At 52.9% G+C, this 14,464-nt stretch overlaps 1 protein-coding gene across 3 annotated transcripts in view; it reads right to left on the bottom strand.

Annotated features, from left to right (window-relative positions):
* The window catches only part of klc1b (kinesin light chain 1b), a 109,160-nt gene that overhangs the window by 49,992 nt on the left and 44,704 nt on the right, over positions 1-14,464 (bottom strand). For all 3 annotated transcript variants that reach the window (XM_060847907.1, XM_060847917.1, XM_060847926.1), the window contains exons 3-9: positions 12,629-12,859; positions 7,346-7,421; positions 5,983-6,211; positions 5,788-5,875; positions 4,656-4,757; positions 1,469-1,642; positions 377-476 (exon numbers count right to left, since the gene is read on the bottom strand). In XM_060847907.1, the coding sequence (XP_060703890.1) occupies positions 377-476; positions 1,469-1,642; positions 4,656-4,757; positions 5,788-5,875; positions 5,983-6,211; positions 7,346-7,421; positions 12,629-12,859 (1,000 nt within the window). The remainder of the gene's footprint in view (positions 1-376; positions 477-1,468; positions 1,643-4,655; positions 4,758-5,787; positions 5,876-5,982; positions 6,212-7,345; positions 7,422-12,628; positions 12,860-14,464) is intronic.

Here is a 14,464-nt window from a genome sequence, read left to right on the forward strand (position 1 = left end):
GGAGGGGCCTGGGTGGAGACACAGAGGGAGGGGCCTGGGTGGAGAGACAGAGGGAGGGGGGTGGGTGGAGAGACAGAGGGAGGGGCCTGGGTGGAGAGACAGAGGGAGGGGCCTGGGTGGAGAGACAGAGGGAGGGGTGTGGGTGGAGAGACAGAGGCAAGAGGTTCTAATGGAACGACAGATGAAGAGGGTTCAATGGAGAAATAGAGGGAAGGCGTTTTAATGGGGAGATAGAGATGGGTTTCGATGGTAAGTGAACGAGAGATGAGTGAAGTTTGGTTTTGTAGTGGGAATTTATTTCCCTCATGGTCTTCAATTTGTTTGATAAACGTTCTGTTCTCAGGACCCATGTTTTAGAATTTGTTGGGGAATGTACCGTTGACTGATCCAAATTCCTTTTCATGAGCACGTGTCAGGATATCCTTGTACAGAGTCTCAGCCTCCTTGTACTTGCCTTGCTTCAGATAGCACGATGCCTGCCAGAGAGAAATCAGTGACCAGCTTAGTACATCCACTTTGAACTCAGAGCAGGAGGGGCAGTGTGAACACAGGCCAGTATCTGGCAGGAGCAGGTGCCAACAGGCCTGACTGACCCAGGGACAACCACCTTCCTGATCATCACCTCTCTCCCACCGTCTAAGGATACAATTACCAACTGCTACCCTGTCCGTGCACCCAATCCACCCTGGAATTTTTGAGTTTCCTCACTCATCCAACATATCATGTCTTTCGGAATCCTTCCGAGCTCCCTGCCAGTCTCCACATCAGTGCCCTTCCACAGGGACATCCGGGCAGGATCAGTGGACAGGAGGGGGTTAGTCACAACAAAGCCAAACCATCATGTCCCAGCTCCCCCAGCCCCACTAACACCCTGTACTCCCTCAGAATTCCCTACATTCTTCTGTTATCCTATTTCCCCACTCACAATAAACCCTCAGTACTCCCTGACCTCTCTCAGTACCCCATCCTTTTGCACTGTGCTCCCACAACATCCTGCTACACTGCTGCTCTTCCCTTGTACACCCCACCACCCACTGCTTTCCCACAAAGCTCAATTTCATTCCCAACACCTCGCTGCCATTCACTTCTTCACCGAGCCCCACCCATCCCCCCACCGGGCCCCACCCACACCCCCATTGGGCCCCGCCCACAACCCCCCACAGGCCCCGCCCACACCCCATTTTGCCCCGCCCACACCCCATTTGCCACCCCCACCGGGCCCTGCCCACAACCCCCCCACCGGGCCCTGCCCACAACCCCCCCCGAGCCCCCGCCCACACCCCCATTGGGCCCCCCCTCACCCCCCATTGAGCCCCGCCCACACCCCCACGGGCCCCACCCACACACCCCCACCGAGCCCCCGCCCATACCCCCATTGGGCCCCACCCACACACCCCCACACCCCCATTGGGCCCCGCCCACACCCCCCCACCGGGCCCTGCCCACCGGTCTGACCCTGACAGCTTACCAGGTTGTTCTTGGTCTTGGCCACATTTGGATCATCAGGTCCAAGCCGAGACTCATAGATTTCCAGGGCACGTCTGTAATAGTACTCCACTTCCTCATACTTGCCCTGGTTCTGACACAGCAGTGCCAGATTATTCAGCTGTTTGGCCACATCAGGGTGATCTTTGCCCAGGACCTATGTAAGGAAAACGCCATGTCAGACAGCTCAGTACATCCACAACACAGATCAGTGCTGAGGCCACAATTCTTCACAAAATACCACTGGCACAGTGAGACACAGAACATGAAACTGCAAGTACAAACACGATCAGGGCTAATCCTCGATCTTATTGCCATATTCCCACTTTCCCCAAATATGTATTCCCTACAGTGTGGAATGTGACCACTGAGTCTATACGAAGATCTCACCCTGTCCCCATAAATGTCCCACAGGTAATTTACCTAGCTTTCACATCCCTGGACACTATGGATAATTTAACATGGCCAATCCACCCTAACCTGTACATCTTTGGACTGTGGGAGCATCTGCAGACATGAGGGGGTATGTGCCAATTCCCCATATCCTTCGATTTAGGGTGTAGGTTTGCTCACTGAGCTGTAAGTTTGATATCCAGACGTTTCATCACCTGGCTAAGTAACATCACTTGGAGGTCGCCACTGATGATGTTACCTAGCCAGGTAATGAAACGTCTGGATATCGAACCTACAGCTCAGCGAGCAAACCTACACCCTAAACCTCAACCTGAGCTACAAACCTTCACAAACCTTGCAATATCCTTCGATGTTGCGATAATCAAAGAGATTATCAATCTCTTTCTTGAATACACTCAGAAACCTGTCACCACAGCTGCCTGTAGTAGTAAATCCCACAGGTTTAGTCACGTCTGAGTGAAGAAATATTTCCTCATCTCAGTATCCTGGGACTATGACGGCTGGTTCTGGATTCCCATGCATGGAAACATTCACCCTGTGTCTAATCTGTCCAACTCTGCTGGATTTTAGACATTTCAATCATATTCCACTCATCCTTCTAAACTCCAGTGAATACAGGCCCAGTTGAACCAATCTCTCTCATGGGAGAGTCCTACCATCCCAGTATCAGTCCAGGGACCCACCCCCACTGTAGACCCTCTATGGGAGGTCTGTCCGTCCTTAGGTAGAGAGACCGAACCTGCATGCAGTGCTCCAGGTGTGCTCTCACCAAGACCTTGTATAACTGCAGGAAGACATCACTATTTCTCAATTCCAATCCTTCTGCACTGGAGGGCATTGTATCATTTGCCTTCCTAATTGCTTGCTGCAACTGCCTGTCTACTTTCATTGACTGATCTATTAGGATTCCCAGGTCCCTTTATACATCCACACTTCCCAATAGACCACTGTTTAAATCATAGTCTCCCTTTCTGTTTCTTCACACCAATTTGGATAACTTTCACATTTAGTCACATTGTATTGTATCTGCCATGTGTTTGCAGACTCACTGATCATGTCTAAATGGCCTTCAAGTCTCCATGCGTTCTCCTCACAAACCACAATCCCACCCAGTTTTGTATTGTCAGCATGCTGCATTCAGTTCCCAAGTTAAGGTCCTTTATATATACTGTGAATAGCTGTAGCCTAAACACCCGTCCTTGCAAACCTATGGTCACAGGCTACAATCTGAAAAAAGAGCTATTTATTCACACACTCCGTTTCCTGTCAACCAATTCTCAAACCATGCCAATATATTACCCCCCCCAGTCTGTTAATATTGCTCACTAACCTTTCGTAAGAGACCTTATGAAAAGGCTTCTGAAAATGCAAATACACCATACTCACTGGTTTGCCTTAACTATTCTAGTTATTCCTCAAAAAACCCCAGTATATTTGTGAAGCACTGCCTTCAAGTTCCTTCCTGTCTTGTACCCCCTGGGTTTCAGTCATGCCGCATGTTATTTGCGTTCTACAATGAACACAGGCACTATAACTGGTCAAAATTGCTGCCGTGCACTCATTTCCAGTGGTAATTCTCCCATTTCTCAGTCTAAGGGACAGTGCTGACTTCAGCTAATCTTTTTGATTTCAATGTGTCCAGAGACCCGTTTCTTTGTCAGTATACTCCCCGTGTGACGTGCCTCATGCTGAAATTTCGCCTTTTGTTCTTTGTCGTTCTTTGCCAGTTTCAAACCTGCGCAATCTCCTGCCAGACCAGAATGTTCACAATATGGCTGGGCTTTCCTTCACTTTGCTACCAATGTTCACTTCTCTTGTGAACAACACTGGTGTTTCCTTCTGAGCGTATTCTTTTCGCAATACCTTTGTTAAATGGGATTAAAGATCTCCTTAAAGGCCGCCATGGCTGTCAAATGTCTGCTTTTTTAAAATGATTTTTCTGGTTAATTTTAGTCAATGTCGGCCATAATACCTCGTAAGTGCCAATTTGAAGCTGAAGACAACAGAGGCTTCTCACTCTCACTCTGAATGTGGAATGTTACCTAAAGGGTCCTTGATGATGTGATCATTAGTTATTCATGGGTCACTGCACAGTGGCAGGCAGCTTTTAAACTTGTAAACTCTACCATCCAAAGGACAACAGTAACAGACACACAGGAACTCCAGCACTTACAAGATCCCCTCCAAATCAGACAACACCGTGACTTGGAAAATTATTATCTTTTCTTCAGTGCTGCTTGGTAAAATACTGGAACTCCCTTCTGAAAAGCCCTGTGGACATCAAGGACTGCAGTGGTTTAGGGATGGGCAAAATGCTGGCTCAGCAAGGGATACCTGCAGTCCATGAATGAAGAATCTGAAACCTGGCCCCTGAGAATGCACTACCCAAAGAATCCGTCCTCAACATATTTTATGCACACGTTCATCAGGCTACACAGGAGACTCAAAAGTGTGGCACTCCCTCAGAACTGACCCTGTGACAGTGCGGCACTCCCTCAGCACTGACCCTCCGACACTCCCTCAGCACTGATGCTGTGACAGTGCGGCACTCCCTCAGTACTGACACTGTGACAGTGTGGCACTCCCTCAGTACTGACACTGGGACAGTGTGGCACTCCCTCAGTGCTGGTGTAACCTTATCTCCCTCTGCACCTTGAAGCATTCGAGGTGATATCTCTGTATTGTTGTGAACAGTCTGACAGCTCCATCATGTAACTGACCGCTATCACGCGACACTGCAAGCACAGAATGCTTACCTTCTCCCGGATTTCCAACGCTCTCTTACACAGAGGCTCAGCTTCTTTGTACTTGCCTCGTTTGCCGTACAGAACGGCGAGATTATTCAGCGTCGCTGCTACCTGCTCACAACAAACAGTTATTGGTCAATCAACAAGCTCTTCAAGCTGGGACCCCCTTCTCCCTGAAACCCAACATCATTCAAAACAAGAAAACAACGCGCTTTCCTCTTTAACTGACCCCGTGCTGTCCCTGTCCTGGGAAGGTTTGATGGGGACAGTACAGAGGGAAATGAAGGGCTTATGCTCGAAACGTCGAATTCTCTATTCCTGAGATGCTGCCTGGCCTGCTGTGCTTTGACCAGCAACACATTTGCAACAGTACAGAGGGAGCTTTACTCCGTATCTAACTCCATGCTGTCCCTGTCCTGGGAGGGTTTGATGGGGACAGTGTAGAGGGAGCTTTACTCCATATCTAACCCTGTGCTGTCCATGTCCCTGGGGTGTTTGATGGGGACCATGTAGAGGCAGCTTTACTCCATATTGTTGGGCGGCACGGTGGCACAGTGGTTAGCACTGTTGCCTCACAGCGCCCGAGACCTGGGTTCAATTCCCAACTCAGGCGACAGACTGTGTGGAGTTTGCACGTTCTCCCTGTGTCTGCGTGGGTTTCCTCCGGGTGCTCCGGTTTCCTCCCACAGTCCAAAGATGTGCGGGTCAGGTGAATTGGCCATGCTAAATTGCCCGTAGTGTTAGGTAAGGGGTAAATGTAGGGGTATGGGTGGGTTGCGCTTCGGCGGGTCGGTGTGGACTTGTTGGGCCGAAGGGCCTGTTTCCACACTGTAAGTAATCTAATCTAATCATATCTAACCCTGTGCTGTCCATGTCCCTGGGGTATGTGATGAAGGTGGGGAGTGGGGATGAGGTTGGGTGGAGTGCGGATGGGGATGACTGAATGAGGAATGAGGTACAGGTGGGTGCAGTTGGGGGGAGCCAAATGGGGGTGGGATGGGGGCAGATGGTACAGGGGTGGAGGCCATGGGGCAGCTGATGTGTGGTTGGGGCGGACAGTGCAGGTCTGGGGGCGGTTGTTTGCTCAGGACCCGATCCCACATGCTGCCTCCCGGTCTCCGCAGCAGCATCCTCCACTTACAGCTGGGTGGTCCTTGCCCAAGGTCTTCTCTCGGATGGACAGGGCATCGTTTAACAGATGGGCAGCCTCCTTGTATTTATTCTGGTCCCTGTGTAGAGATATCAGAGAGAGATGCTTCAGCACACATCAGATACGGACAACACTGAGACACAGGCTGCCTGGCAACATGTACCCCATGCCCGGTGTAGTGCTCACCTGTACACCAGTGCCAGGATGTTGAGCATGGTCGCTACATCAGGGTGATCATGGCCTGAAGTCTTCTCCAGATCCTCCAGTGCCTGCTTGCAGAGGGGCACTGCCACCTCATAGCGTCCCTGAGAGGCATACTGGATCACCAGGTTGTGCAGGGTCCTCAGGCGGGCAGGGATCTCATATCCACCCTGCTGAGCAGCTGCAACAGCACTGCTGCCATGAGGGTGACTGACTGCGGCAGAGAGAAACACACAGAGGAGCTGTGAAAATACACCACGGAGAGCCAAGCTACATGTGAGAGCAGAGGGGGGAGGGATCCAGAGAGGAGGGGGAGGAGGGATACCCAGAGAGGGGGGGGGGGGGGGAACCCAGAGAGGGGGGGGGGGGAAAGACCACCCAAAGAGGAGGAGGGGGGGGACCAGCTCATTCAGCAAAGGAAACAGAGAGAGACCCAGAGAAAAGCTAAAGTTGTTCCTTTGTTTAAGACGACAACAGGGATAATTTGGGACATTACAGGCCGGTGAGCCTTACATCATGGTATGGAAATTATTGGACCAGATTCTCAGGAACAGGATTGACTCACATTTGGAAAAATACAGACTTATTAGTGAGAGGCAGCATGGCTTTGTACAAGGGCAGGGGGGTCTCACAAACGTGATTGAGGTAGTTGAGGAAGTGACAGCGATGACTGAAGAGGGCAGGGTGGTAGATGTTGTCTAGATGGACTTTAGCAAGACCTTTCACAAGCTCCTTCATGGCAGGCGGATACAGAAAGCATGGGATCGTGGTGAGCTGGTAAGATGGATACAGAACTGGCATTGCCATAGAGTGTGGAGATCTGTGACGGGTGGTGTCCCACAGGTAGCAGTGCTGGGACCTCTGTTGTTTATTACAGATATAAATGATCTGGTGGAGAATGTCGGAGGCCTGATTAGTAAGTTTGTAAACAACACAAAGATTGAGGGAGCTGTGGATAATGAGGAGGATTGCCAGAGGATACAGCAGGATGTAGACAGACTAGAGGCTTGGCCAGAGAAAGGGCAGATGGAGTTGACTCTGTGTAAATGCAAGCTGAGGTATTTTGGAAAGTCTAATGCAGGAGGGAGGTATACAGAAAATAGCAGAACCCTCAGTAACATTAACGTACAGAGGGATCTGGCATACAGGTCGACATTTCCCCGAGAGTGCAAGAGAGAGGGAGGGTGGAAGTAGGGTGGGGGGGAAAGAGAGAGGGTAGTGAGAAGAGGGTGAGAGGATGCCGAAGAGGGAGGAATAGAGCAAGTGTGGGAGAACGGATAAAACAGGGAGGTAGAGGGAAGCCGAAGAACAGAGATAGAGAGTGAATGCAAAATAGAGAGGTGCTCACTTCCTGTGCCATGCTCTTCCTCCTCAGGAAAGAGATCCTCCAGTGAATCCTTCGAAGAGTCACCTTCCTTTTCTTCCTGCATTTCAAACAAACCCAGGCAATTCAGCATCAACTCAACAGGGAGGGAGGGAGACAGGCAGGCAGGGAATAAAGCAGGAAGTGTGCTTTGGGGAGGGAGGGATCAGGCAATGGGGCCAGGTCGACGTTTTTGGGGGTTGGGGGTCAGGTGGATGGGGTCGGGATGAGGGTTTGGAAGGGCAAAGGATCAGAGGAATGGGGTCAGGCTGAGTGTTTGGTAGGTTGAAGGGTGGGGGTGAGGATTTGGGGGTGTAGGGTCAGGGGATGGGTTCGGGGTGAGTTTTAGTGGGGTGAAGGATCGGGTTTAGGGTTTGGCAGTGAAGGGTCAGGGTTGAAAGGTCAGTGTTAGAGTTTGGGGAAGGGTCGGGGTTAGGATTTGGAAGGGAAGGGTCAGGAGATGGGGTTGGGGTTAGTGTTTGGGAATGAAGGGTTGGGGTTAGGGTTTAGAAGGGTGAAGGGCCAGGTGGATGGGGTCAGGGTTGAAAGGTCAGGGTTAGAATTTGGGGGAAGGGTCAGGGTTACGGTTTGGGGGGGGGGGGGGGGGGAGGAAGGATTGAGTTTAGCGACTGGGGGTGAAAGATCTGGGTTTGGGGGGGCAAGGATTGGTGGTAGGGTTTTGGGGGTGTCAGGGTCGGGGTGAGGGTTTGGGGGGTGAAAGGTGGGAGGGTGTGGTCGGGGGTGAAAGGTGGGAGAGTGTGGTCGGGGGTGAAAGGTGGGAGAGTGTGGTCGGGGTGAGGGTTTGGGGGGTGAAAGGTGGGAGGGTGCAGTCGGGGTGAGGGTTTGGGGGGTGAAAGGTGGGCGGGTGGGGTCGGGGTGAGGGGGTGAAAGGTGGGCGGGTGAGGTCGGGGTGAGGGGGTGAGGTCGGGGTGAGGGTTTGGGGGGTGAAAGGTGGGAGGGTGTGGTCGGGGTGAGGGGTTGGGGGTGATAGGTCGGAGGGTGTGGTCGGGGTGAGGGGTTTGGGGGTGAAAGGTGGGAGGGTGGGGTCAGGGTGAGGGGTTTGGGGGTGAAAAGTGGGAGGGTGAGGTCGGGGTGAGGGGTTTGGGGGTGAAAGGTGGGAGGGTGTGGCCGGGGGTGAGGGGTTTGGGGGGTGAAAGGTGGGAGGGTGTGGTCAGGGTGAGGGTTTGGGGGGTGAAAGGTGGGAGGGTGTGGTCGGGGCGAGGGGTGAAAGGTGGGAGGGTGAGGTCGGGGTGAGGGTTTGGGGGGTGAAAGATGGGAGGGTGAGGTCGGGGTGAGGGTGAAAGGTGAGAGGGTGAGGTCGGGGTGAGGGTGAAAGGTGAGAGGGTGAGGTCGGGGTGAGGGTGAAAGGTGGGAGGGTGAGGTCGGGGTGAGGGTTTGGGGGGTGAAAGATGGGAGGGTGAGGTCGGGGTGAGGGTGAAAGATGGGAGGGTGAGGTCGGGGTGAGGGTGAAAGGTGAGAGGGTGAGGTCGGGGTGAGGGTGAAAGGTGAGAGGGTGAGGTCGGGGTGAGGGTTTGGGGGGTGAAAGGAGAAGTGGAGGAAAGCGATCTGGGGATATTCCCCATAAAAAGATAATAAAGACAGAGAAAATAAACCATGAGAGCAAACTAGTGAGGAAGATAAAAAAAGTTACAATAAGAGCTTCTTTAAATATATTAAAAGAGAGGGAGGTCAAATTGAACTCAGGCCCCGCAGAAAATGAAACTGGGCAGATGGGCCTGGAGATTGGGTTAGCATGGCAGAGGGACTGAAACTGTACTTTGCACATTACAATGGAAGAATGTTTGAACATCTCATTAATCCCGACAGAAAACAAGAGAGAAATTAAATGCCATCACGATCACTAGGGATGTAATTTCTGATAAACTAATGGGGCTAAAAGCAGACCTATACCCCTGCACCGAGGCCTTGCATCTTTGGATCCTAAAGGAGACAATGGATGCCTTGGTTGTAATTTTCCTAAAGTCCTTCAATTCTAGAGAAGTACCAGAAGGATTGGAAAACCGCAAATGTGACAGCCCCGTTCAAAAAGGGAGGTGGTAAAAAGTAGGTAATATCTATTGTCAGGAGCAGGTGGAAGCAATTGAGGCCTTTGAGCCCACTCTGCCATTTAACATGATCTTATCCTGGTCTGAACCCCACTTCCCTGCCGGCTCCCCTTTATCCCACTTTTCATCAGAAACATATCCATTTGCTCCTTGAATGTGTGGATTGATCCTGTCCCCACTCTGCACTCTGGGGCAGTGAATCCCACAGACTGACAACCCCCTGGGAGAAGGGGTTTCTGCTCCTCTGTGGTTCACTCGACATCTATGACCTCTTGTTCTAGACTGAAAGGGGGAGGATCTGTTCCACGTCCACCTTATCAATTCCCTTTAGTATTTTATACCCCTCAGTCGGATCCTTCCTTATTCTCCTGAACCCCAGTGAGTAGAGGCCTGGGCTGCTTGTACACCAGCCCTTCCATCCCTGGGACTCTCCGCTGACTCACCTCCGGTACCACCACATCCTTCCACAAGGAAAGGCACCAAAGCTGGACACACTACTCTAGATGTGGTCTCACCAGCACCTCATACAATTGTAACAACACTTCTTCTTTAATTCCAGCAATCTTGCATTAAATGTGGAGGATTGACCCTTTGGGGATAAGCCCTTCATCAGGAAATTTCTGAACTGTTGATTCTCCTGCTCCTTGGATGCTGCCTGACCTGCTGTGCTTTTCCAGCAACACTCTCTCGACTCTGATCTCCAGCATCTGCATTCCTCACTTTCTCATCTTGCCACAGATGTCAGGTTCCCATGTGCCTTTGCTATTATATACTGCACCTGCCTAACCACCCGCTGTGGTTCGTGCACAAAGACACCCAGATCCTTCTGCACTGACAGACTCTGAATCGGTTTCCCATTTAAATAATCACATGCCCTTTTATTTTTCCAGCCCGTCTCACACTTAGCCAACGTTAACCTCCAGCTGCCAGAGTCTGCCCCATTCTCCCAGCCTATCTGTAAACCCTTTATCACCTCATCACAGTCTATTTCCAAACGATTTTAGCACCATCTGAATTTGTACTATGTTGCACTCTGTCCCTGCTTGCAGCTCGTTTATGTAGAGTGTACATTGTTGAGGTTTATGAACTGAACCCTGTAGCACCTACTAGTTACAGTTCACCGTCCAGAGAAGGACCCCTTTATCCTGACCCTCTGCTTTCTGTCAGTCAGCCAATCCTCTATCCAAGCCAATAGTCTACGCCTAACCCTCTACGATCTAACTTTCTGAATCAGTCTTTTGTGCGGCACATTGTCAAATACCTTCTGGAAGTCTAGTTATACCACATCCACCAGATGCCCATTATCCACCTTGCCAGTTATATTCACGAAGAACTCCAGTAAGTTTGTCAAGCACAACCTGCCCTTTATGAAACTGTGCTGACATTGGCGAATCGAGCTCTGTTTTTCCAAGTGTTCAGTTATCTCCTTTATGATTGATTCCAGCAACTTCCCCATTACAGAGGTCAAACTAACTGGTTAATAGCTTCCCTTTTTGAATGAAGGTGTCACATTAATATGTTTCCAATCCACAAGGACCTTTCCAGAATCCAGCGAACTTTGGAACATCATAACAAATACACCCACTATCTCTGCTGCCACCTCCTTTAATACCCTAGGGTGCAGGCCATCAAGACCCAAGGACATATTTGCCTTTAATCTCATCAGTTTACTAAATATCTTCTCCCTGGTTATCGGAATTTCACCAAGTTCCTCTGTAGCAACTGCAGCTTTTGGAAGAAATTATATTCCTTTATGAAAAACGGTGACAAAATGTTGGTTTTGTGATTTTGCCATTGCTGAGCTTTCCCTTTACTACCTCAGCCTTCCATTCTCTAAATGGCCAAACTTTCACTCTTCATTTCCTTGCTGTGTACTTAGAGAAGCTTATTGTGGGAAAAATGCTGGAATCGATTATTAAGGAATTAATTGCAGCCTATGTGGAAAATCATGATCTAATCAAGCAGAGTCAGCGTGACTTTGGGAAAGGGAAATAGTCAGCCTCAGAGTGGGTGGAGGGGAACCAGTATACGTGTTGCATTTGGACCTTCAGGAAGCTTCCAACAAGGTACCTCACAAAAGGTGAACTCACTGTGTTAGAGCCTGTGGGGTTGGAGCCTGTGTATTGGTGTGGAGAGAGAATTAGCTAATGCGCAGGAAACAGCGAGTGGGGATAAGGGGATTGTTTTCAGGCTGGGACCACAGGGACCACTGCTGCACAAAACACAGAAAGCTAGCACCCAGGTACAGCAGGTAATCAGGAAGGGCTAATGGAATGTTGGCCCTTATTTCGAGGGGGTTGGAGTATAAGAGTAGGGGGAGTCTTACTGTAACTGTACAGGGAGCTGGGGAGAGCACATCTGGAACACTGTCAGCAGCTGTGTCCCTTATTAAGGAAAGATACCGTTTCATTGGAAGCAGCTCAGAGAAGGGTCACTGGGATGGTCCCTGATATATTGTCACAGAATCATACAGTGCAGAAATAAACCCTTCAGCACACCATGTACATGCTGACCAACAAACACAGGAGATGATGGCCAAGTAGCATCCTTGCGGGGTTGTTATATCAGAGACCCAGGTTCAAATCCTGTCAAGGCAGATGCTGGAATTTGAATTCGATAAAAATCTGGAATCAAAAGTCTGATGACAACCACAAAACCATTGCTGATTGTCAGAAAACCCCATCTCATTCACTCATCTCCTTTGGGGAAGGAAAATGCCAGCCTTACCTGGTCTGGACTAAAGGTGACTCCAGACCCACAGCAACATGGCTGACTCTTGGAGTCACAGCGATGTACAGCACAGAATCAAACTCTGCTCCAACTCATCCATGCCGACCAGATATCCTAACTAATCTAGTCCCCTTAACTGCCCTTTGGGATGGGCAATAAATAGCAATGCCTGCATCCTATGAATGAATAAAAACTCTATTTTTGAAGAGGTCCCCTAGTTTTTGATGCGCTTTTCCTGACATATGCTTCCTTCTTTTTCTTTATCAGACTCTCAAATTCCCCTGACATGCAGGCTTCCCTGCCCCTATCCTTCACTCTAGAGGGAACACATTGGCTCCAGACTGAGGGATTGTTTAATGGGAGTGGGGGGAGGGGAGTGGGGGAACGGGGAGGGAGAGGTTCTGGGGGGTGAGGGGAGAGGTGAGACTGGGTGTAGTAGGAACCCTGGCTGGATCCCCAGCCTGAGACTCACAGAGGGAGAGAGGTCATCGTCGTATTTCTTCAGCTGGTTCATGAACTCGAGATGTCTTTTCTCCTCCTCGAGCTGAGCGACTGTTTGTTCACTTCGCTGCAGTTTCTGCTGGGTATTGGCCAGCTCATCCCTCAGCCACTGGTTCTCCTGACACAGCCGGCGGACCTGAGCTCGCAGCTTCTGCTTCTCAGACTCCACTGTGTTCAGGTGGGTGCACAGGGCCATCATCACCTGGACAGGATAGACAGCAGGCTGGTTCAGCCTGGGGACACTTCACCCCCCACCGTCCCGACATCTCACCCCCACCGTCCGGACCCCTCACCGACCCGACCCCTCACCCACCACCGACCCGACCCCTCACCCCCCACCGTCCCGACATCTCACCGTCCCGACACCTCACCCACCACCGTCCCGACCCCTCACCCCCACCGTCCGGACCCCTCACCGACCCGACCCCTCACCCCCCACTGTCCCAACACCTCACCCCCACCGTCCGGACCCCTCACCCCCACCGTCCTGACCCATCACCACCCCCATCCTGAACCCTCACCCCCCACCGACCCGACCCCTCACCCCCCCCACCGTCCCAACACCTCACCCCCACCGTCCGGACCCCTCACCCCCACCGTCCTGACCCATCACCACCCCCATCCTGAACCCTCGCCCCCCCCACCGTCCCGACACCTCACCCCCCACCGACCCGACACCTCACCCCCACCGTCCGGACCCCTCACCCCCACCGTCCGGACCCCTCACCACCCCCATCCTGAACCCTCACCCCCCACCGACCCGACCCCTCACCCCCCACCGTCCCGACCCCTCACCCCCCACCGTCCGGACCCCTCACCCACCACCGCCCCAACACCTCACCCCCACCGTCCGGACCCCTCACCGACCCGACCCCTCACCCACCACCGTCCCGACCCCTCACCCACCACCGTCCCCTCACCCACCACCGTCCCGACCCCTCACCCACCAACGTCCTGACACCTCACCGTCCCGACCCCTCACCCACCACCGTCCTGACCCCTCACCGACCCGACCCCTCACCCACCACCGTCCCGACACCTCACCGACCCGACCCCTCACCCACCACCGTCCCGACCCCTCACCCCCACCGTCCTGACCCCTCACCGACCCGACCCCTCACCCACCACCGTCCTGACACCTCACCGTCCCGACACCTCACCCACCACCGTCCCGACCCCTCACCCCCACCGTCCCGACCCCTCACCGTCCCGACACCTCACTCACCACCGACCTGACCCCTCACCGACCACCGTCCCGACACCTCACCGACCCGACCCCTCACCCACCACCGTCCCGACCCCTCACCCACCACCGTCCCGACCCCTCACCCACCACCGTCCCGACACCTCACCCACCACCGTCCCGACCCCTCACCCACCACCGTCCCGACCCCTCACCCACCACCGTCCAGACACCTCACCGACCCGACCCCTCACCCACCACCGTCCCGACCCCTCACCGACCCGACCCCTCACCCACCACCATCCCGACCCCTCACCCACCACCGTCCCGACACCTCACTGACCCGACCCCTCACCCACCACCGTCCTGACACCTCACCGTCCCGACACCTCACCCACCACCGTCCCGACCCCTCACCCCCACCGTCCCGACCCCTCACCGTCCCGACACCTCACTCACCACCGACCCGACCCCTCACCGACCCGACCCCTCACCCACCACCATCCCGACCCCTCACCCACCACCGTCCCGACACCTCACCAACCCGACCCCTCACCCACCACCGTCCTGACACCTCACCGTCCCGACACCTCACCCACCACCGTCCCGACCCCTCACCCCCAC

Source organism: Hemiscyllium ocellatum, chromosome 3 (genome assembly GCF_020745735.1).
Source record: "Hemiscyllium ocellatum isolate sHemOce1 chromosome 3, sHemOce1.pat.X.cur, whole genome shotgun sequence".
Taxonomy (NCBI): domain Eukaryota; kingdom Metazoa; phylum Chordata; class Chondrichthyes; order Orectolobiformes; family Hemiscylliidae; genus Hemiscyllium; species Hemiscyllium ocellatum.